Below are 22,980 nucleotides of genomic sequence, written 5' to 3' on the forward strand. Positions count from 1 at the left end.
CCTGGGACCAATCGCGATTTGGACGTGTCTTTTCTCCCTGCGGCGGAAAGTGTTTAGGTGTGAATGATGCTCTGACTGTTGCTATGACGACGGTAGGCGATCACTGGGTCGTGTTGCTGCCCTTCAGGAGTGATCGAGCGCTGGGAGCTGCTGCTCGCCCAGGAGTTCAGCGGCGACTCGGACGTCCGGCAGGACGTGGACCAGTGGGACAAGCTGAACTCTGACCTCTGCGCCGTGACCTCGTGGCTGGGCGGGGTGCTGCCGGAGCTGGAGGCGCTGCAGCGGATCGCTCCGGCCAGCAGCGTCCGCCACATCGAGGCCAACGTCCGGAAGCTCAAGGTGACGCTCTCTTTAGTTACTGCTAAAGCTAACGCTAACTGTAAGCAGTGCAGGGAGACAGCGGCTGTGCAACACGCTCCCTGGAGCTTCAGAAGTTAATCTCTTCTGCTTCTACTTCCTGCTTCCTGTTCAGGAGATGCAGAGAAGCTTCAGCAGCTACAAGTGTCTGATGATCTCGGGAACCTGAGCAGCTGTCACTTCCTGCACGGCCCGCCGCCCGGAGCGCGGGAGCCGCGGGAGCTGCAGGAGCTGCAGGAGGCGCTGAGCTCGGCCAATCAGAGCTGGACGCAGGCCTGCGGCGGCGTGGAGAGCTGGGAGCGGAAGCTGCAGGCGGCGCTGCTGCAGTGTCAGGTCAGGATGGAGGACCAGAGGTCCGGCCGCTCTGGAGGACCACGCCTCCTTCAGCTTCTTCTTCTTCTTCTTCCTCTGCAGGAGTTCCACCAGACGCTGCACGACCTGCTGCTGTGGCTCGCCCAGGTGGAGAACGGGCTGCAGGACATGAACGGCGGCGAGGCGGCGGCGACGCCGCGGTCCGTCCTGCTGCAGCGCCGACACACACTGACGGTGAGGAACTCACGAGTTCAGCTGACTGAAGGGGTGTTGATGTGGGAGGTGCTGCTGAGTGAACCCTGCTCCTCTGTGACCCCCCGTGACCCCTCCGTGACCCCCAGACCCTCCAGGAGGAGCTCCAGGCCCGCCAGCAGCAGGTCTCGTCCCTGCAGGACATTTCCTCCCAGCTGCTGCTGCTGGACGCCGGGGGAGACGACGGCCTGGAGGCCCGGGAGAAAGTCCACGTCATCGGGAACAAACTGCAGCTGCTGCTGAGGAGGACGGCCGCCGAGCTGCAGGAGGTGACGGAGCTGCTGGCGCTGCTGGAGGCTCAGGCCGGGACGGTACGTCAGCTCCGTCAGACCTCTGCTCCCAAATCGACCACGTTTAAATTAGTGGGACTCCACCAAAGGAAAATCACACCTGCCCGAAAAGCAGCACTTTTACATTTAAATGGATTTTAATCAAGAACTGATGAACACATGAACATTGTACAGCTCATGCTGCCCTGCCTCCGTCCCGGCCCACTGGCAGAGAGGGAGGAGAGAAGCTTTGGTGTTTCACATCGTCTGCCTCCAGTTAACATGAGAACCACCTCCTGCTCTGCAGCTTCACATCCAGATGATTCTTTATTTCCTTCTTTAACTTTTCTTTGCTTTTCTTCTGCAGGAAACGGCTGACAGCTCCAGCAGCTCGCCTCTGCTCCACCTCCAGAGAAGGTACGTCCTCCCAGCCTGAACAGGCCACAGATGTGGATTTGAGGCCTGCAGCGTCTGATAATGTAGTGATATCCTGAATATGTAGAGTGGAGCATTACTTTATTGATCCCAAACTGGGAAATTCTGTAAATTCTGTATATTTGTTTGAGAAGCTGAAAATGTATGATACACCGCATTCGAAAGAGGATGACTGCAGGGTTGCAGACCTTGAGCCTCACCTCAGGTATACAGTTTGGGCTTGAGGGTTCTGCAGGATCGCAGCTGCTCCTCGCACTGAGATCTCAGCTGTGTTTCCTGCAGCCGTGCATCCAGCTTCAGCTTGCCCCTGTTCTCCGTGTTCTCCGTGTTCTGCCATCAGGGTCTACATTCTAACCACGTTTTCAAAACGTTGCCAACATAACTGAAAAGACAGAATCGTGGTAAAAATGGAGTCTTATGGTCCGTCTGGCTGAAAGTGTTGGTTTTGTGTTTCAGGAGGAATCTGCAGCAGACCAAGCAGCAGCTGAAAGGTTTGACTTTTTACTCTCTTAAATTTTAAGGTCAATTGATCTGAAAGATTCCTCTGAGAGCAAATTGATCTGATTTGATTCTTCAAGAAGCAGAAAATAAAAATAAATGATGATTTAGGACTGAAGAGAGGCTTAAATTAAATCCAGTTCAGGTTTTTAAGAGTAGTTTTTCCTAAACCTGTCAGGTTGCATTAGATGACACACGCACACACACTAACGCACACACACTAACCACACACACACACACACACACACACACACACACACACACACACACACACACACACACACACACACACACACACACACACACACACACACACACACACCACACACACCACACACACACACACACACACACACGTACGTAAGACCATTGATACGTGAAAAAAACACTGAACAAAAGGAGGTAAGGCTACAGTGAGACATTTCATGAGTGAAAATAGCCCAAAAAGTTTTTTCTTCTAAACAATTTGATGAAAAGGAAGGTAAGACTGTAGCAAGACCTTTGACAAAAGTTTTCAATAATTTGAATTAAAAAAAAAAAAAAAAAGAGGAGGTTAGACTGTCCAAGAGTGAAAATGGCAAAAAAAAGCATATGAACAAAGAGGTAAGGCCTTTGATAAGTCAATACAAAAGGTTAAATTTATGGATAAAGTCAGACTTGATTACTGTGAAAATTGCCACGACGACAAAACAATTAAATGGCTTCACGTAAAAGAGCCAAACAAAGACGTTTTTAATTCAATTGAAAATCGGGGTAAGGACATAGATTACTTGCTTACTGAGAATTGCAAAAAAAAAAAAGATAAAATGAACAAATACATGGACAAGTATGTGTATATATACATATATACATATATACATATATATATATACTATATATACATATATACACATATATACATATATATCCACATATATACATATACATATATACACATATATATATATACACACATATACATATAATATATATATACATACATATACATATACATATATATATATACATATTATATATATACATATATATACATATACACATATATATACATATACACATATATATATACACATATACACATATATATACATATACACATATATATATATATATATACATACACATACATATATACATATAACATACATATATACATATATACATATACATATATATATATATATATAATATATACATATATACATATACATATATATACATATTACATATACATACATATACATATATACATATACATAACATATAATATATTATATACATAATAATACATATACATACATATATATATATATACATATACGTACATATATATACGTATAGAGATTATATATATATATATATAATATATATACATATACATATATATACATACATATACAGTGTATATATATATACACTATATACATGTGTAACATATATATAGATATATATATATATATATATATATATATACGTATATATATGATCTATTAGAGCTCTGAGCAGATCTGTCAGTCTGAGTGTCAACATGTCTGAAGTCGAACAGGACCAGCGGTCACAGGGTGGTGTTGATGTTCCATTCTGTGGTTTCAGGGTGGAGGCCGTGGCTCCGCCCCCCCGCCAGGCCCTTCCTGTCGCGGGTTCTGCGCGCCGCCTTCCCGCTGCACCTGCTGCTGCTGGTGCTGCTGCTGCTGGTGTGTCTGGTCCCGCTGTCGGACGACGCCTACAGCTGCACGCTGTCCAACAACTTCGCCCGCTCCTTCTACCCCATGCTGCGCTACACCAACGGGCCTCCGCCCACGTGACGCCGCCGCCGCCCACAGACGGTGTGAAGAGAAGAAGCCATATCTCCGGGTTGTTCCGGAGGTTTTTCTACTGAAATCTGCCAGCTGAAGTTCCTGCCCGAGAAACAAACTCTCCCTTTATTTTCATAAGTTTTGTAAAAAGCAGCACGTCGATTATTTTAACCTCCAGGTTTGACACTTATTTAATTTAACGTGATGAATTCTCCCTGACTTATGCACGATTTGTTTTACTTTTCCTGGTTTGGAGACTTTTGAAGTCTGTTAATTATTGAACACTTTTGTGTTTTACTGTTTTTCTGTTTCCTGAAAATGAGATTTAAAGGTGCAGTACGTCATTTCAATCCAATCAAAGCTCTGAAGCTAGCATCAAGCTAACCACTGCAGTTAGCTTTCTCCTACAGATTGTAACTTTGAGCATTTTTTCTGCAGCTGTTGCACAAACATTGAAGAAACCAGTGAAGTGTGAATGTACGAAGTCGTCTGATCACTGAATGTAGCCAGCCAATCACAGAGCAGGAAACTCCTCCCATGAAGTGTACATAATCCGAACCGGCCGACAGAACACAGAACAAACCAGCGTGTCAACTTTGTTTTATTTTCTCTTATTTATGGGATGTAAAGATTGTCTTTTTTCCGATTGGTTGATAATAAACCGTGTTTGCCATGATTCACTGCTGTGTGTGAGAGTGTGTGTGAGTTTGTGTGTTCATGCATGTACAAGCCACAGACATCAGCAGAGGAGAGTAAACATTTCTCTGGATTATCTGGAACCAAGACTGAATCTGCACGACAGCCCAACCAGCTGGGTCTGGTTCTGCTGCAGTTCCACAGTGGAACAGCAGGTGGTGTCATGAGTCCGAAAAACATTACAACCAGTTCAAACAGGAAAAAGGACTTTTTGTTTTTGTCACTTTATTAGTTCAAACTAAGAACATCTTCAGTACAACACTGAAGTTCTGCTTAAAGTTTTACATTAATAGCTTGAAAAAAGAAATTAAAGTGCACATGAAAATTATTGTTTGTAGCATTTTAATGTCTTATTTTAAAAGGGCATTTAAATGTGCACTTTGTTACTTCATGTTCAGAAAACTAATTCAGGTGAGATATTTTCAATTAAAACAGTTTTAACACATCAAACCTTCAAAGACCAGATAACATCAAGCTTTGAGTTATTCAATTATGTTACGTTGCATTGCTGAGTCGAAGATAAGCTATTTTAGCTTTTTCTCTTGCTCCATTTATAGATTTTAACCATATTAATGCCTGTTTTCCTTTTTAAGATCAACTGCAATCTTCACAGTTTTAGCTGTTGTATTTTTAACCTTTTGATCGACTCATTTGTTAAATGGTTAGATTTAGAATGTTCAAGCTTAAGTTTCAACTTTGTTTTAGAATTTTTTTAGTTCTTCATTTAAGAATTTCCATTTTCTAGTTTCCAAACTTTCAGTTGGAGTTTTTTTGTTTATTTGTTTTAGAGCTTTCACTGTTATTACTTCTTAAATGTTAGAGCTTTCATTTTCTGGTTTTCCAAGTTTTCAGCTTGAACTTTAAGTATTTTAGCTTTGCGTTTTTAGTTTTTAGTTCTAACTCAAAGCTAAAATACTAAAAGCTCAAACTAAAAAAATTGGAAAACTAGAAAATGAATCTAACATTTAAAAACTGAAAATTAAACCTGAAAGCTCAAAAGCTAAAACCTGAAACCTCTCATGCTAAAATTCTCGAGCTCTGGTCTTGGCTGATGTTGGGTTGAAAGTCAAATTTGTGGGACTTTCATGTGTAAATTCAGTCTGAGTTGAACCAGAAGAGCAGAGATGAGCTTTAACAGTCGTTCTGGTGAAAAGGCCACAAACTGCTGCAGGAGAAAGACAAACCCTGCAAGAACCAGAAAAACACCGAAGGACAGAGCGGTGGGGAAGGAGGAAACGCCGCAGAGTGACGAGAACCTCCAGGCTGATGGCTTGTTCAGGAAGTTACACCAAAGTGAAAAAAGATACAAATACTGTCGAGATATCAAAAAGAGCTCAAAGCGGCCGTCGGCGGTCCAGAAACGCTCCGGCCAACGCCCGCCGTAGTGCACATTCACAGGAAATATTTACGCACACAAAATATACATTCAGATGAAGAAAACCCCTTTTCTTAATCCCCAGAGACTGAAAACCACATGAAAAACAACTTTACCTCACAACAGCAACGTTTGTTTCTTTCTGGAGGAACAGGAGCTAAAGTTCAGTCTGTTAGTCCATGATGGTGATCAGAGAGGATGTAGGAGGGGGGCTCCACTGACGGGGCCTCGGGCCCACCCACGGCCCCCCCCGGACAGAGGCCACGGCTCTGCAGGCAGGAACCTGAGAGGGAACAACCGGAAAACTCGGGTCAGAACAGTTTCATCTTTTGGTTTTAGCAGTCAGAGGGCGAGAGAGGGATCGTTTGTCCCTTTCCACGTATCAGACGAAAGAGGAGTCATCTGACCCAGACGGGCGGGGCGGGGCGTGACGGCGATAAGCCCAGCTTCAGTTATGTGAAGAGGCATGTGAATGGAGCGACCAGGGCTCAGGCAGTGCAGGAAGTCCACCCGTCTCTCCTGTCATGTAATCGAGGCAATCACAGCTGTAGGCAGGGAGAAGACGTGAACCTTCTTCTGGTTACATTTCTTTCCAATTTATTTCCTATTTCATTTCAAACAAGAAAGATTATGTTATCTTTTTATTTTGTAAGATATTTGAGGCAACATTTGGATAGAGATATTTGCGATGTGCTGGAAATGTCATGAGTATCCATGCAGGCATTTGTGTGTCATTTGACTTTCCAACTGCTCATAATTTGAAGTTCTTGGGAAGAATACACAAAAAACACAAAATCAAAACTCAAGAGACCATTAATTAGTGGAAAAACTGACAAAATAAAAACTTTCCGAATTTTGATTGTAAAAAAGCGATAAGGCTACAGGAAGACCATTTCTTCGTGAAATCAGAAGAGAATTTTTTTCTCCAAATGTTGACTTTTAAAAACTGGTAATGCTATATATAGTAAGACCATTTATTAGTGAAAAAACAATTTTTATCTCCAAATGTTGACTTTAAAAAGGTGGTAAGTCTATAGTAAAACGATTCATTAGTAAAAAAAAAAAAAACAAAAAAAATTTTTTTCCCAAATTTTGACTTTAAAAAAGGTGGTAAGGCTAAAGTAACACCATTATCTGTGAAAGAAAACAAACATTCTTCTGTTCCTAATTTTGACTTGAAAAAGCAGTAAGGCTATAATACGACCATTTATTAGTGAAAAAACAAAGTAAAAAAATGTCCTAATTTTGATTTTAAAAAAGTTTTAAAAAGCGGTAAGTCTACAGCAAGACAATTTATTCGTGAAAAAAATAAAATTAATAATTTTTCCGAAATTTGACTTAAAGGATAAGTTTGGTTTAAACAGTTTTCACGTTGTTTATTTGTTTTGAGAAAGTTAGAGGCTTTTATGTGCGCCTTATAGAGCGGAAAATACGGTAGTTTAAATGCCACAGACAGGAACTTTTCCTGTCCTGTCCTAAATGGATGCAGTGATTAATCCGATGAACCTGATCATCCCTGAAGAACATCCCTGAGGAATATAGGCTAATAATTATTCCTTTCTATCGGTCTTTCGGCTTTAGTTCCTCATTTTTCCGTTTCGGTTTTGGCCGAGAATTTTCATTTCAGTGCATCCCTAATAGTAAGACCATTTTTTAATGTAACTTGGCAAAAAAAAAAAAAAATAAAAAAATCTGAATTTTGACTGAAAAAGTGGTGAGACTATAGTAAGACAATTTTTTACTAGAATTGGCACAAAAAAATAAATAAATAAAAATGGAATTTTGACTTTAAAAAAGTGGTAAGGCTTTAGTAAGGCTATTTTTTTTAGTGATTTTTTTTCTTAATTTTGACTTTAATTAAGTGGTAAGGCTATAGTAAGACAGTATTTCATGTAAATTGGCAAAAAAAAAAAAATTCTCTTGATTTTGACTTTAGAAAACTGGTAAGACAATTTTTACTGAAAATTGGCGGGTTTTTTTTATTTTGACTTTAAAAAGTGGTAAGGCCATTTTTTTGTGAGAAAAAAATCATAATTTTGACTTTAAAAGTGGTGAGGCTATAGTAAGACCATTTCTCATGAAAATTGACGAAATATTATTTTGCTTAATTTTGATTTTAAAAGCGTGCTTGGGAACTGTCCATGAGTGTAGACTGAAGGAAGGAGATGGGAATCGAACCACTGATCTCACACAGCAGAGACCACTGCTCTACCAAGGAAGCCACAGACGCGACGCCACTCCACAGCAAAAGTGCTTTAAGACCATCAATCAGTAAAACTGGAAAACAAAAAGAAAGTTTCTGCTGAATTTCGATTTAAAATAAATAGGGCTGTCAAATTATTGAAATTTTTAATCAGATTAATCACAGCTTACAAATTAATTAATCATGATTAATCACAAATAATCGCAATTTCCAACTATGTCTGAAATATACCCTTTTTTTCCTGTATTGTATTAACAAAAAACGACAGGACATTATTGTATATATTTAACACGTGATGTGTTTATTTAAGGCTCCAAATAAGATATTCAAAAACTAAAACATGCACACCATAACAATGTCTGTGTGTGTGTAGTGTATTTGTACGTGCTCCACGCGCTGCACGCCGCGCCGCTTGTCATGATGCACATGCGTTAAACTGGGTTAAAAATTTAATGAGATTGATTACATAAATTAACGCCATTAACGCATTATTTTGACAGCCCTAAAAATAAATGGTCAAACTGTAGCAAGAGCAAATTGTAGGACGTGAAAATTGGAAAACAAAATTTTTTTTCATAATTTTGAAGTTAAAAAGTGGTAAGGCCATAGTAAGATTATTTTTCATGAAAATTTGTGAAATTTTATTTCTTAACTTTGACTATAAAAAGTGGTAAGGCTATAGCTATAGTAAGTCAATTTTTTGGTTTAAAAAAAACCAAAAATATTTTTCATAATTTTGACTTTATAGAGTGGTAAAACCATATTTTTTTATGAAAATTGTGAAATAATTGTTTTTTTCTTAATTTACAAGTTAAAGCTAGGGTTGGTGATCTTGGAAAACTAGCATGTAGCACAAATGTAGCATCTCCCCGAGGCTCCGCCTAGCTCCGCCCAGCTCCCACCCCCATTGGAGGAGCTCCCGTTGGGAGCGGAGACGTTCGCGGTGCGCGCGGCGCTTCCGTGTCCAGTGCGTTCCTGGCGTAACCTGTCCTCAGCGCTTCGTTTCTTCGTTTTTCTTTATTTGCACTACGCCAAGTTATGGCGCACTCACCGGTAAGTAAACCCCCAAACATTCTTCTCCGCCATTCTGCAACGACGCTCCGTCCTTCTACGGGCGCACTGAACCAGGGTCAGTGCACGCCATTGACATGTATGCGCAGGGGGCAGGTCGAACGGCGAAGGGATTTGATTGGTTTAAAAAAAAGGTGTCCCGGCAAGACTATTGGCTGCTGTTTTTCCCGCTTCACTCCTGCTGCAGATAGCGGATATTTTCCAAACTACTTTAAAAACACGCTATGAATTGCTTCCCATCGGGTCATAAAGAACATTTTAACTAGTATTTAAAAAAATGCATCTCATTCAGATCGCCAACCCGAGCTTTAAGAAAGTGGTAAGGCTACAGTAAGACCATTTATTAGTGAAAAAAAAAAGTTTTTTAAACTTTGACTTGAAAAAAGCAGTTAGGCTATGATAAGACCATTTATTAGTCCAAAAACAAACAAAACAAAAAATTTCTAATTTTGATTTTAAAAAGCGGCTAGGTCATAATAAGACAATTTATTAGTGAAGTAAGTAAAAAAAAATTTCAAATTTTGACTTTAAAAAAGCGGGGTAAGGCTAAAGTAAGACTATTTATTAGTGAAAAAAACCCATTTTTTTCCCAAATGTCTTTAAAAAAAAGTGGTAAGGTTATAGTAACACCATCCACGAGTGACAATTGGAAGGAAAAGGGAGTTGACCCATGACTTCCTCAGTCAAAGCCCAGTGCTCTACCTAGAGAGCCACAGCCACCAAATGACTTCCACCACAAAACTATTATGAGACTACTTACTACTGATTAGTTTGAAAAAAATTAAAAATTATGTTTCTTGATTTCAACATTAAAACAGTGGTAAAGCTATAGAAAGACCATATCTTAGTGAAAACCCCCCCCAAAAAATTTCCCTAATTTTGACTTTGGAAAAGTGGTAAGGCCACTTAATAGTGGAAAAAAAATAAATTTTTTTCCCCAAATTTTGACTTGAAAAAAGCAGTAAGACCATTTATTAGTGAAAAAAGTTTAAAAAATATATATATTTTTTTCAAATTTTGACTTTAAAAAAGTGGTGAGGCTATAGTAAGACCATTTATTAGTGGAAAAAAATGTTCCCTAATTTTGACTTTAAAAAGTGGTAGGCCTTTTATTAATTAAAAAAAAATAAATAAATAAATTCCAAATGTCTTTAAAAAAAGTGGTAAGTTTATAGTAACACCATTCACCAGTGACAATTAGAAGGAGAAGGGAATTGAGCCAATGCCCTCTTCAATCACAGACCACTGCTCTACCTAGAGAGCCAAAGCCACCAAGGTGGGTGGGGGGGGGGGGGGGGGGGGGGGGGTGGTGATGATCCCTTGAACTAGCCACTAGCTGCTAGCAGCTCCTCCAGGACAAAACAGTGCTGCTGGACTGGCGGGGAGCTCATTTCAACCTACAGATTTTAGTTCTTGGGTGGTGTTCGTTTTCATGGCACCTGGTTTGTGTGTTCATTAGGTCATTAGGCAATAGTATGAAACACCAGCTGCCTTAAAATATACACTCACCGGCCACTTTATTAGTCACACCTGTCCAACTGCTCGTTAATGCAAATTTCAAATCAGCCAATCACATGGCAGAAACTCACTGCATTTAGGCTTTTAGATATGGTGAAGACGATCTGCTGCAGTTCAAACCGAGCATCAGAACGGGGAAGAAAGGTGACTGAAGTGACTTTGAACGTATCGTGGCTGTCGGTGTCAGACGGGCTGGTCTGAGTATTTCAGAAACTGCTGATCTACTGGATTTTCACGCAGAACCATCTCTAGGGTTTACAGAGAGTGGTCCAAAAAAGAGGAAATATCCAGTGAGCGGCAGTTCTGTGGGTGAAAATGTCTTGTTGACATTTTGTCTTCTCTGAACGCACAACACGTGGAACCTTGAGGCAGATGGGCTCCAGCAGCAGAAGACCACACCGGGTGCCACTCCTGTCAGCTAAGAACAGGAAACTGAGGCTACGATTCGCACAGGCTCACCGAAATTGGACAATAGAAGATTGGAAAAACGTTGCCTGGTCTGAGGAGTCTCGATTTCTTCCACAACATTCGGATGGTAGGGTCAGAATTTGGCGTCAACAACATGAAAGCATGGATCCATCCTGCCTTATATCAACGGTTCAGGCTGGTGGTGGTGGTCTAACGGTGCGGGAGATATTTTTCTGCCACTCTTTGGGCCCTTTAGTACCAACTGAGCATTGTTGCAACGCACAGCTTACCTGAGTATTGTTGCTGACCATGTCCGTCCCTTTATGACCACAGTGTAACCTCTCTTCTGATGGCTACTTCCGGCAGGGTAACGCGCCATGTCATAAAGCTCGAATCATCTCAGACTGGTTTCTTGAACATGACCATGAGTTCACTGGACTCAAAAGGCCTCCACAGCCACCAGATCTCCATCCAATAGAGCCCCTTTGGGATGTGGTCCAACCCGGTACCAGCAAGGTGCATTAAACAATACATTCAAACATGATTCTTTTTTAGCTTGGAACTACTTGCTCAATGGTTTTCCTTCTGCTGAGAGAAACTTACTGGTTGCTGTTCACTAAACTGTGTGACGGGGGCGGCAGCGCCTGCAGGTGTCTGTCCAGGATGGCGGCCTCGTTCGGAGGCGTGGCGGTGCAGGTGACGGCGGTCGTATGGTCACTTCCGTGCTGCAGGTGGGTGGAGGGCGGCGGGTACTGCTGCGGGTCAGAGTAGCTGTCGGAGGTGGGTGAGGACGAGGCGGTCTGGCTGCTGCTGCTGCTGCTGGGCGTGTTGGCGTCCAACATCTCCAGCAGGAGGTCGTACACCAGCACCACGTTCTTCCTCTTCATGGTGGACAGGTGGTCCATGCCTTTGTTGCTGCACACAGAGAGCAGGTTTACTTTAAACCTACAATCTGGAACAAGCTCGGACAAAAATACCAGAAAAATGATCGAAAATAGACTTTTGTGAATGTAAGCTAGTAAGTTATCCACCTCCTAGCCACTCATCATCCAGTCTTGATGAAAAAAGTGCTGAGGCTATAGTAAGACCATTTCTCATGAAAATTGACAAAATATTATTTTTCTTAATTTTGACTTTAAAAGCGTGCTTGGGAACTGTCCATGAGTGTAGACTGAAGGAAGGAGATGGGAATCGAACCACTGATCTCACACAGCAGAGACCACTGCTCTACCAAGTAAGCCACAGACGCAACGCCACTCCACAGCAAAAGTGCTTTAAGACCATCAATCAGTAAAAACTGGAAAACAAAAAAAAAGCTTTAAAGCTACAATCTGGAACAAGCTCGGATAAAAATACCAGAAAAATGATCGAAAATAGACTTTTGTGAATGTAAGCTAGTAAGTTATCCACCTCCTAGCCACTCATCATCCAGTCTTGCATTAACAATTTCTACCAATGCGCTGTTCTAGTCCGTTTTCGGGACAATGAGGTGGTGACATTCATAGATGCAACAGATTAACCCATTTATCTGTAATTTTCACCAAAATACACCCAAATTAATCGAATAACTTCACATCGACCCGGTTTGCATCCTCAATCTTGGTCTTCATTTTGAGGTATGGCATTTCCAGTGTTACTAACTTTAACCTGAATTGTGATAAACCAACAGAAAACCGTAAATAACACCATTACACGAACGTTCCCATGAAATGAAATACGACTGAAGTCATTCAGCATCTTCTCGAGTCCAACATTCAGAAATTTCTCAAGCGTATAGATCTGACAAAAGGAGCAGAGGGTCCTCAGCCTTTGGATTATTTCACCACAGTTTATTCAGAAAACTTCCAATGACTGGAATAAAATGCTTCTTTGCAATAAGTTCAGCTTTTCCACCTCAGAAAGTTTTTAAAGGTGAAACCCATTCTGACATGTGAGCACGCTGAAACAGTAATCTATGCTTTTATTACACCTTGGCTGGATTACCGTGAAGCCCTGCTGGAGTCAGCCCGTCGTCCCTCACACGGCTGCAGTTTGACAAGGGAAACTGTAACTTCCACCCTGGCTTCCTTCCAGTCCGTGTTTCAGAGTTGATTTTAAATATTCTCCCATTTGTTTTTAAATCTCTGAACGGTCTCGCCCTGCCTTACCCTCTCTGAGCTGCTCCGCCTCTACACTCCTGGCCAGCTGTTCCTGGAGGTACCGAGGCCCAATCGGAGGCTCGGAGGGAACAGAGCCGAAGCGATGGAATGACCGACCACTGCGCATCAGAGAGGGTCTCCCTCGCTGTCCATTTTTCAAAGTAATCTTAAAACCCAACAAATACTTTATTCCTTGACTTTGAACCCAGCCTGAGACTCTGCTCCTGATTTTATTGTTTGTATCACTGCCTTTATCATTTTTATTGTATTTTATCTTGAACTTTATGCTTTTAGGGTTTCATGTCTATTTATGTGCAGCACTTTGCAGTTGTTTTTAAAGTCTGGATAAATCCAGCTAAGTTATTCTGTTCAATATGTAGTTTCTCCTGACACCCGGTGAGTGGAGATGACAGATCAAGTGTTGACATAAAGCGCACGCCATTGGAACCCATCCATCCATCTTCAGCTGTTTGTCTGGGACCGGAGGATCCCGAGGCATTCCCAGGCCAGCCGAGAGACATCGTCTCTCCAGCGAGTCCTGGGTCTTCCCCGGGTCCTTCCCCCCTGGTGGGACAAACCTGGAACACCTCCCCAGGGAGGCGTCCAGGAGACATCCTAAACAGATGCCGTCGTCTTGAGATTTTATCACAAACATGACACCAGCACTTCTACAGAGCACAACCCAGTGAATAAGACTCAATGCTGCCTCCCAAGTCACACTGTAAACTCTGTGATTCAAACTAGCCTGGGTCTGTCCATGACTAGTCTCGATCATCCATAACTGGCCTGGATCGCCCATACCTGACATGGCGGATGTGTGAGAGCAGCATGGTGAGGTGTCCGAGCCGCAGAGTCTGCTGCTGGGTGGACAGGCCCAGTTTGGAGATGGCCCAGACCAGGGCGTCGATCACCGAGTCCAGCAGACGCAGCAGTTTGTTCCGGCTCTCCAGCTCCTCGGTCGTCTGAGGAGAGTTCGTGCACAGATCTACACAAAACAAAGACAACACACACTCAGTACTAGAGACAGACCAAAATGGTTCTTTCAGGGCCGATACCACTGGTAGTCAAGGAGGCCGCTAACCAATATTTACAGACAATATTCATTTGCAGTAAAATTGAAAATATTGGTGTCAAAATCAGGAATAGTACAAAGCCTCTCAGGCCTCCGCAGCTACATCCTGTTTGCGTTTCTTTGGTTAACGGCAGAGTTCTTCAACGTTTTCATTACTGCTCATCTTTCTCTGAGAGAGGAAAATATCTGCCCGTTAGTATTGAAATAATTAGCATTTGTGTTTTGTATTTAGTCAGTGGAATCTTGCTCAGGTTAATTTCTACCACTAAGTTCCTCGACGGTTGTGTTGTTAGCATGTCAATGGGTTTTCCCATACAAGTTAAGCAAGTGGGACCGTTTTTTTTTTTTTTTTATAATGCATGTCGTGATTTATTATGTTTCACGGCGTCACGTCTGTGTGGAAACTAGAATTCAGTCTTTACGTGATTAATCTGCCAGTCAGGAGACAGATCTCTTCTCTCCAGAGCTTGTTTCACTGTTGTACCAAAATAAGTGATTTTCAAAATAAAATCTATGTCGTTTTTTTGCCTTAATTTTCTATTTTTTAAATTGTTCTGGTGGAATACAGAACAGCGTGATGTAGTCATTATACGCATTAGAAGAATGAACGGTTTGGTACTTCGTCACTGCAGGAAAGTCAAACGACTCCAAACAGCTCTATGACCGGAGCGGCTCTGTGTTGCCAGATTGGGCGGGTTTCTGCCAAATCAAGCTTCTTTTTTGAAAGAAGCACCCGTCGGACGGGTTGATGAAATGATTGTGTTTATGACGTGTTTTTTTTATCATACAAATACGGTTTTAACGTGCATTTTTTTTTAACCGAGATGGCGGTTTGGGCTGCTTTCTAATTAGTTAAACGGCTTTCATATTGTTTACGGGGGAGAGCGACAGATCTGGCAACAGCCTCCAGCGGACTGCAGAGACACTGCAGGCGGTGATGCGGTGATTCCGTTCCGTAGACGGAACGCAGCCGTTTCGCAGTCGGACCGCATCCAGTGTGCATCACAGGCGTGATGATTGTCATGTATGGAGCATACTGCGTGCGCACACACACAGTGGCTCGCTCGTGCACACACTTATTGCTTTCTTCTTTCTTTTTTTCAATTGCACAAACTTTTTTTTTCCCCCCCTGCACCTCGCGGTCTACCTGGGGACACTCCCGACTGGTTGGGCACCCCTGCTTTAAGTCATCTGCAGAATGTTGCATAAAGTCTCACACCTACAAATTCTCCAAAATATCTTAAAACACAAGTAATACTTGACTTCCTCCCTCCCTTCAGTCCCTCGATGATGGGGCCTTTCTCGATGGTGTTCCACGCTGCCATGAAGACCGGGCAGAACATACAATTCAAACTTTCACCCCAAAAGGAGAATGTCTCTGATCCCCGAGTGAAACCGAGACGTTCTCACTAACCTGACCTGATTCCCTCCACGACTGACTCCATGGAGTTTGTAACGTCGATCAGCTGACAGACCCGTTTAATCTCCCTTATCTCAGAAGTGTGTTTGACTCCCGGCTGTGCAGCGTGAAGCACCGCAGCCTCACATCGGCGTCTGATGTTCCAACTCAAAGCAACCCAGACGTTTACGAGGTTACACAACTTCTCCACTGCGGCCATCTGGCTCGTCACACACCGCCTGATGACCCCGACGGATTCTCCAGATGAAACGCTAGAGGACGGCAGAGGGAAGGCGCTCGGCACCACACACACAAAATACACACACACACACCGCACAAAGTACACAAACGCAGCACACACACCACACGCAGCCTCTTTCAGTTTTATCAACTCAGCTTCCTTCTTACACAATCTGTTCCCCAAATATTCGAACCTTTGACCTCTGACCCCCAGCTGCAGAGAAGTACAGGATGTGTATGTGCGTGTGTATGTAAACGTGCATGTTTGTGTATGCATGCGCTTATTTGCACATCTGTATTTATGTGTTTTGTCTGTGCGTGTGTCTTTATGCACATGTTTAAAGTGTGTGTACCTGAGTTTGTGATGAAATTGTTAAACTGCGTGCGTGTGTGTGTGTGTGACAAAACTACTAAATTTGAGTGTTTACCTGCATGTGTTTGCATGCGTGTGTGTGTGTGTGTTAAAAGTGTGTAATGTGGACAGAGCGGCAGGTCGATCACCTCGCTCTAACCTGCTGGGGGGGTTCGGGGGGGTTCAGAGCGAGGACACGGTGACCGCTGGACACACATGAAAGACGTTCAGACTGAGTCGGCGCACAATAAAAGTCCATCTTTACAGTCGTTTCATCTCCGATCAGCAAATGAGACGTGATGCTGGAGATCCAAGCCGAGTCCTCGCCGTAACCCCGCGCCGACACGCAAACACACACACACACACACACACACACACAAAAAAAAACACGCTTTCATCAACGACGACAGCGAAACTTTGAAAGAGTTCAAACGAAGCTGCGGCTCCTCATCCGGATCAGATGGCTTGAATTTCCCGGCCGCAGCCGATCACGCTAGTCTGAGCTACGATAAGCTAACGGCACACGCAGAGGGTTTGATATCACTAGGGGTGTAACGAAATTTCGTGCCACGAAATTCTGCAAAATAAAAAAAATGATGAAATAAAATTCAAAGATGCACGAAATAAAAAACGCAAACGCGCACCACTGAACTGATGATTTTTGACCCTCCTCGCCTACCGTAGCAAAATGGAGGGAGACGGAGTTGAATTAGCTGGTGCTCCTTCGTCAAATAAATCGGTGGTGTGGACCATAGAGTTCTATAGAAATCTATGCTGTGGACCTATTTTGGCTTCTCAAGTAAACGACGAGAGGACAGTGAGAAGACTGCCGATAAAACAAGAACCGTGTGCAAAATATGCCGCTAGAGTTCGCCGACTATTGTGAGGAGGAATGAGGACTGTTCCGTCCTAATTGTTTACAACAACAAAGCACTTTTGCGAACTTGTTTGCATTTGCATCGTAGTCCAAGGATAAACACTACAACTTTTGCTTTTTCAAAAAGCATTTTGTTTTGAACTGAAGAGAGGCAGCAACAATGTAGTTATGCTGTACTTATCCTGTTTGTTCCAGAAACAAAGAACTTTTCAACTGAGATTTTGTGTTTCTATTTGGGCTGATTTTAGATTTTTTTCAAAGAGAATTTATTTTGTATTGATGCAGCATTATTTTTTGTATGTCTGCATAAAGAATAAAATACAGAAAATGAGATTTTTGCTTAACTTCCTACTGTTGGGGATTTTCTTTAATCTTTATTTCGTATCGCGAGTCCTGTTTCATATTTCGTAATGTTTCGTGGGTTGACCATCTCGTGATGTCACTGAGATCAGTGTCACAACAGCAAACTCCAGTCCTACGAAAAGTGCGTATGTGCGTGTGCGATCAAGCTCGGTAGTCATGAAAATGCGATTCTCCAGCTTGTCGTCATGGAAACACAACACTCTCCTGTTGTCAGGCACCGCGGTCGGCATGTTGCTATAGAGACAAATCAACCTGCTCAGTCGTCACGGAAACAGGAGGAGAGGCGACGATAAAGTATGACGACGAACTGCAGACGTCTCAAATCGAAATAAAGCAAACTAAACGCACGCACGCACGCACGCACGCACGCACGCACGCACGCACGCACGCACGCACTTCTGTCTGTCATGGTGTGGTCTGTCCGTCAGCTCGTGTCTGTGGGGCTCTTTAAAGCTTTTGGATCAGTGAAAAGTCACTTTATTGCCATAAAACTATTTTGTGAAGAAAACGTAAAGATATAAATAAATGAATAGTCAGCCGATTCTGAAAAGTGGCTTTGGGTTAAAACCTGAACACTCCTATGAAGGCAGCTCCCTCCTGACACCAAACCAAACCACGTCACAGGTCTTCATTTTCCAATGATTTGCTGTAAAGTTCAAAGGTGAAAACTGAAAAAATTCAAAAGAGCACAATTTATTTAGTGATTATGATTCTCTGCGAACGAGACAGAAAACGAGATTTCCATTATCAGAGAGGAGCGAGAGAAACCGGCTTGAACGATACTGAACGATCTGATGTCGGGTTTTTATCGTGTTCGATAAGTGACGAGTGTCACTGACCCGCTTTGTTCCAGATTATTGTTTCAGCAAACATCAACAAAATTATCTGGGTTATGTAACCGTCACCACACACACCACACACACGCACGCACACACACACACAGAAGCCGGCCGGTGGACTCACTGGAGTTGAGCAGGATCATGGCCTTCAGACAGACGTACTCTTCCCGCTGCAGCTTCAGCTCTCGGAAGCGAGCGGTGGCGGCCAGCAGCATGTCGAAGATCTCCATGATGCCCTCCACACACTGCCCCTCCTCCCTGAGGAGACACGATGAATGAAACACACACCTTCATGGAGAACAGAAGCGGCTGATGTTCAGATCGATTTGAAAACGTTCGTTTCATGCAGACATGATGGACATTTACACCTCATTTACATGACGTTTCCACTGGAAGCTCACGGTTTTGCCTTTTCATTTCAGAAAAGATTCACATCTGTATGTTTTAAAAACAGTGTGTCTCCATGGAAACAGCAGAAACACCATAAACAACGCAGTTAGTGTGGCGGGCGGCGAGTTGGTGCTGTTGGTAGTTTTAGTGATGAAAACACACGCTGGACCCTGAACGTTCAACCGCTGCCGTGCTACAGATTCCAGTAAAAGCAGAGGTCTGAGTAGAAAACCCTGAGGAACACCGCAGACAAGAGATATTCAGAAAAAGGTCAAGACCAGACGTTCAGAGAGTCGTTCACATTCAAACAGCCTCTGAGAGTCTCCAGTCAAACCTCTGCTGTGCAACGTGTGATTAAAAACTGAATGTTCGAGGCCCCGTTCAAACGGCAACGTTTTAAAAAGGTTGTTCATTCACACAGAAACATCAGAAACGATGCCGTTAGCATGTAAAGGTACTAGTGGGTTCTGACAAACAAGAAATACAGAGAGAACCAAAACGACCAAGAAAGACAGAAAACGTTCAACACGTGATGCAGATGCAGTGATCAATTCAGGAGTCAACAGCTCACACTGGATTCACCTCATCCACATCTGGGCAGCAACAGAGTTTCAGAAAAGTTGTGTTTTTCAGTGTTTCTGACGTGATGTGAATGAGCCAATTATCCCAGGTAAGAGAAGTAATGCACCTTAACGCGAGGCGTCGCCACAGCAATGCTAATGTATGCAGCTGGCAGCAGACTGGGGACGAAGCCTCGGGCCTCACCCTCCCTGATAAGTGTTGATTAGCTTCAGAACTCCTGGTCCCGTCACCTGCTGCAGCTTTGCACCTTTTTAAAAACACTCCAGGTCCAACAGCTTCCACTAAAACACTGCCACCAAAACAGCTCTCCAGAATTTAGCATTTCTAATGGGGCTGATTTGGGGGAAAAGGTGAGAATGAGACTAAAGGTGGAAACGGAGTGTGACGGAGGGAGAAGGAAGGATGAAACAGGGAGAAAACAGGGCGGATTAACCAGGAAATTAGAGCGGCGGTGGATGGGATGTTTTCCTGCTGCCAGAGGAAACCAGGCCGTGTTGTGAGAACACGCCAAGGCTAAGCTAAGCCTATAGCGATAGTTTCCCTGGTAGTGTGGAAGAGAAAGGTCAGCCCCGCCGCTGTCCTCAGGAACAGAACAGAGTTCGGTTACCTCCGCGCTCTCATTTCTCTTCAGGACTCAGTCAACACACACCAGGAAAAACCAAAAACCTGCTCAAAAACAGCCCAAAAAAGATGAAGGAGAATGAAATCACATCAGAACAATATTAGCTTCTCTTCACCGGCTTCCTGTTGAATCTAGAATACAATTTAAAATCCTCTTAACCTATAAAGCTGTGGGAAGGAAAATGCTGAAACTGGTCGTTTTGCAGATAACTTTGGTTGGAATGCACAAGTGAAATGTTGAAAATTGGATCAAACTCCAAATACTTGTAAACCGCCAGATACACATTAGGATGAAGAAAACCTTATTCGGTCACGTTAAGTTGGAACAAACTCCAGCTGATAAGAACAGCACCAGAACCTGGACCACCAGCTCCAATAGAGCCGACGGAAAAACTCTGAAAATTATACTTGGCGCCAATTTAAAGTCACCGACTGATCTGACTGTTCCAAAAGCAGAGCCTGGCAGGGAATCAGACTGCGTGTCTGCCTCACTCAGCAAAAACGACCAACAGCAAGTCTGTGCTCAAGAGGCTCTTTGTTGAAGTTCAACCTCATAAAGAGGTTTCAGACGCCACGGAGGATCCACTGCTCCACTTCCGCTCTATCTGCTTCCACGGCTTCATCCAGATGAAGGTCTCATGGCAGCTGGAGCAGATCCAGCCTGATCGCCAACCGGTTCAGAACATCCACAAACCACCAACAAGCATCTCTGGACTGTGGCAGCAGTGAGAGGACACAGGGAGAACATGCAACACGCCAGTTTATGAATGAGAGCAGTACATCTGAGAAAAGCTCGTACTGACTGAAGGTTTCCACCAATCCGACGCATCGCATTCATTTCCCACTGCTGACCTTCAACAAGCTGCGCTGACGACGTCGACCTTTCAGTAAACAGACAGGAGGGAGTCCGGCGAGGGGAGGAGGAGGCAGAGTGAATGAAAAGCTTCAGTCCAGTCGCTGATTGAGTCTCTGGGATTTGGACCAAAATAACTTCCTTTTATTTTTTTAATTTTCATGGTTAAGGAAGTCTTTAAGCCGTCTTGAACAAGTCTCAAATCTGGAGAAAGTTATTATTTCATCTGATCAGGATGCCCCGTCCAGCAGCTTCTGGACACTCGAAAACAGGGGTGTCAAACATCAGGCCCGTGGGCCAAAACCGGCCCATAAGAGTCTCAAACCCGGTTCGTCAAACCAACAAGCTAACTGTAAAAATCTCAAAGAAAACAGATTTTTTTTTTTTAAACAAATCTCAGACACAACTACACTGAGACTCGGGCTGCCATGAAGGCTAGCTAACTAGCATTAGCCTGAAATCCATATTGTCAGGGGGGTTGTTAAAAAAAAACCCCATAATGCAATAGTGACAGAATTTCTTTTTGACATTCCACCAGATGGTTTCTTTTAAACTGGCTTTATGTTTCCATTTCTGGTCGTAATCGCTCGGTTTTTTGTTTTCTGCACCACAACAAATCTTGACTTTAAAGGTCATCCTGGCTCTACCGGTTCACGATTAAGAATTCTAAAATTGTCATGCAACGACCAATCCGCCGTGAGACGAGCTTTACAGATGTCTTGTTTACCTGGTGATTGATATCTGACATTTATGCAAACTCCAGACAAACTGATCCAGATTTGCTGGAAACTCGTCCAGCAGTCTGCAGCGTAAACAACGGTTGGGAATGGAGACGAACAGGCGGCACGATGGTGTAGTGGACGGCCCTGCCAGCTCGCAGTCTGATTCCGCAGGAGGATCGTTCTCTGTGGAGTTTGCATATTCTCCCTGTAGGTTTCCGGACTCTGGGGAATCGTTTACACAGCAACCTTCTCAAAACGACGAGCGTTTAGAATGACCGAATCTGGACTGGGACCAGGACCAGGAGAATATGGACCAATCGCAAATAACTGCAACTGACAAATATATGGTCTCTTTTCTTCCTCTTTACATAATTAGCTTTAACAGACTGACGCCGTTACCTTTCAACAGTCACAAAAGACGAGCACAGTAGCTGATTACATTTAGGGATACAACGCTGATTATTGGCTTATATTGTAATAATTGTGACTGCGCTATCGGGACCAGGAGAACGCGGAACAGGACCAGGAGAGCTGCAGACCACTGTCCGCTGACTTTACTGTCCTCCTGGCAGTTTCAGATCAGATAAATCAGATATAAACGATCAAAACTCTCCACACACCAACAGAATCTACGGCCATAAAGCCTGCTGCTGAAGCTTCGCACCACGACCCGGTCACGATGAAAGACAAGCTGCAGGTTTCCGCTGGTAACTAATTACCACATGTTTACCATGAAGGCAGAGCGTGGAGAGAGAGAGAGAGAGCGAGAGAGAGAGAGAGAGAGAGAGAGAGAGAGCGAGAGAGCGCCAGCCGGCGGCTGTCTGGCCAAAGTTGAAGGTCAGTGTGGATGGGAACAGAGCGAGATAAAAAGGTTCTGGCAGGAAAACATATGCTGCTGATATCTGGAGGGTGAGTGAACTCCCTCTTTTATTGTGCGATGTGAACGTTAAGAACGTGAGATTAACGGGACGCGTTCACATGTTCACACACGTCGGGGCATCTCCGGAACCCTCTGCAGGAAACCAACGTCTAGAACACGTTTCCAGAAAGACGCAGACACGAGCTGGATCGTCCAGCCACACGGGAACCGGATGGAAGTCCTTCACTCTTTACGGGACAAACTCTGAAAGACCAGCAGATTCCCACTGAAGAGCATTTCTCAAAAAAGACCAGCAAAAACTAGATCTTATGATGCATTCATGAAGTGTTAACTACGGTTCAGAATAGTGTTGAACCTCATGAAGAGAACATATTTCTGTACCTCATTTTTACAGTTTTGTTCCTATGTTCAGGCCTTTTTTTGGTGACAGTTTTTAAAAATTTAGCTAGTTCAGCCATTTAA

General features: G+C 43.3%; 2 protein-coding genes across 2 annotated transcripts in view; one reads left to right on the top strand and one right to left on the bottom strand.

The window, feature by feature from the left end:
• The window catches only part of syne2b (spectrin repeat containing, nuclear envelope 2b), a 120,281-nt gene extending 115,682 nt beyond the window's left edge, over window positions 1–4,599 (top strand). Inside the window, 8 exon segments of the mRNA XM_030117541.1 lie at window positions 128–339; window positions 473–515; window positions 518–690; window positions 772–903; window positions 1,011–1,232; window positions 1,558–1,607; window positions 2,082–2,116; window positions 3,717–4,599. Coding sequence (XP_029973401.1) covers window positions 128–339; window positions 473–515; window positions 518–690; window positions 772–903; window positions 1,011–1,232; window positions 1,558–1,607; window positions 2,082–2,116; window positions 3,717–3,928 — 1,079 coding nt within the window. The 3' untranslated portion in view covers window positions 3,929–4,599.
• Window positions 4,600–6,154: 1,555 nt separating this feature from the next.
• The window catches only part of esr2b (estrogen receptor 2b), a 42,068-nt gene continuing 25,242 nt past the window's right edge, over window positions 6,155–22,980 (bottom strand). The window contains exons 7-10 of the mRNA XM_030117542.1: window positions 18,595–18,728; window positions 14,130–14,313; window positions 11,801–12,105; window positions 6,155–6,273 (exon numbers count right to left, since the gene is read on the bottom strand). Coding sequence (XP_029973402.1) covers window positions 6,155–6,273; window positions 11,801–12,105; window positions 14,130–14,313; window positions 18,595–18,728 — 742 coding nt within the window. The remainder of the gene's footprint in view (window positions 6,274–11,800; window positions 12,106–14,129; window positions 14,314–18,594; window positions 18,729–22,980) is intronic.

The sequence above is a fragment of the Salarias fasciatus genome, chromosome 19, assembly GCF_902148845.1.
Source record: "Salarias fasciatus chromosome 19, fSalaFa1.1, whole genome shotgun sequence".
Lineage (NCBI taxonomy): Eukaryota > Metazoa > Chordata > Actinopteri > Blenniiformes > Blenniidae > Salarias > Salarias fasciatus.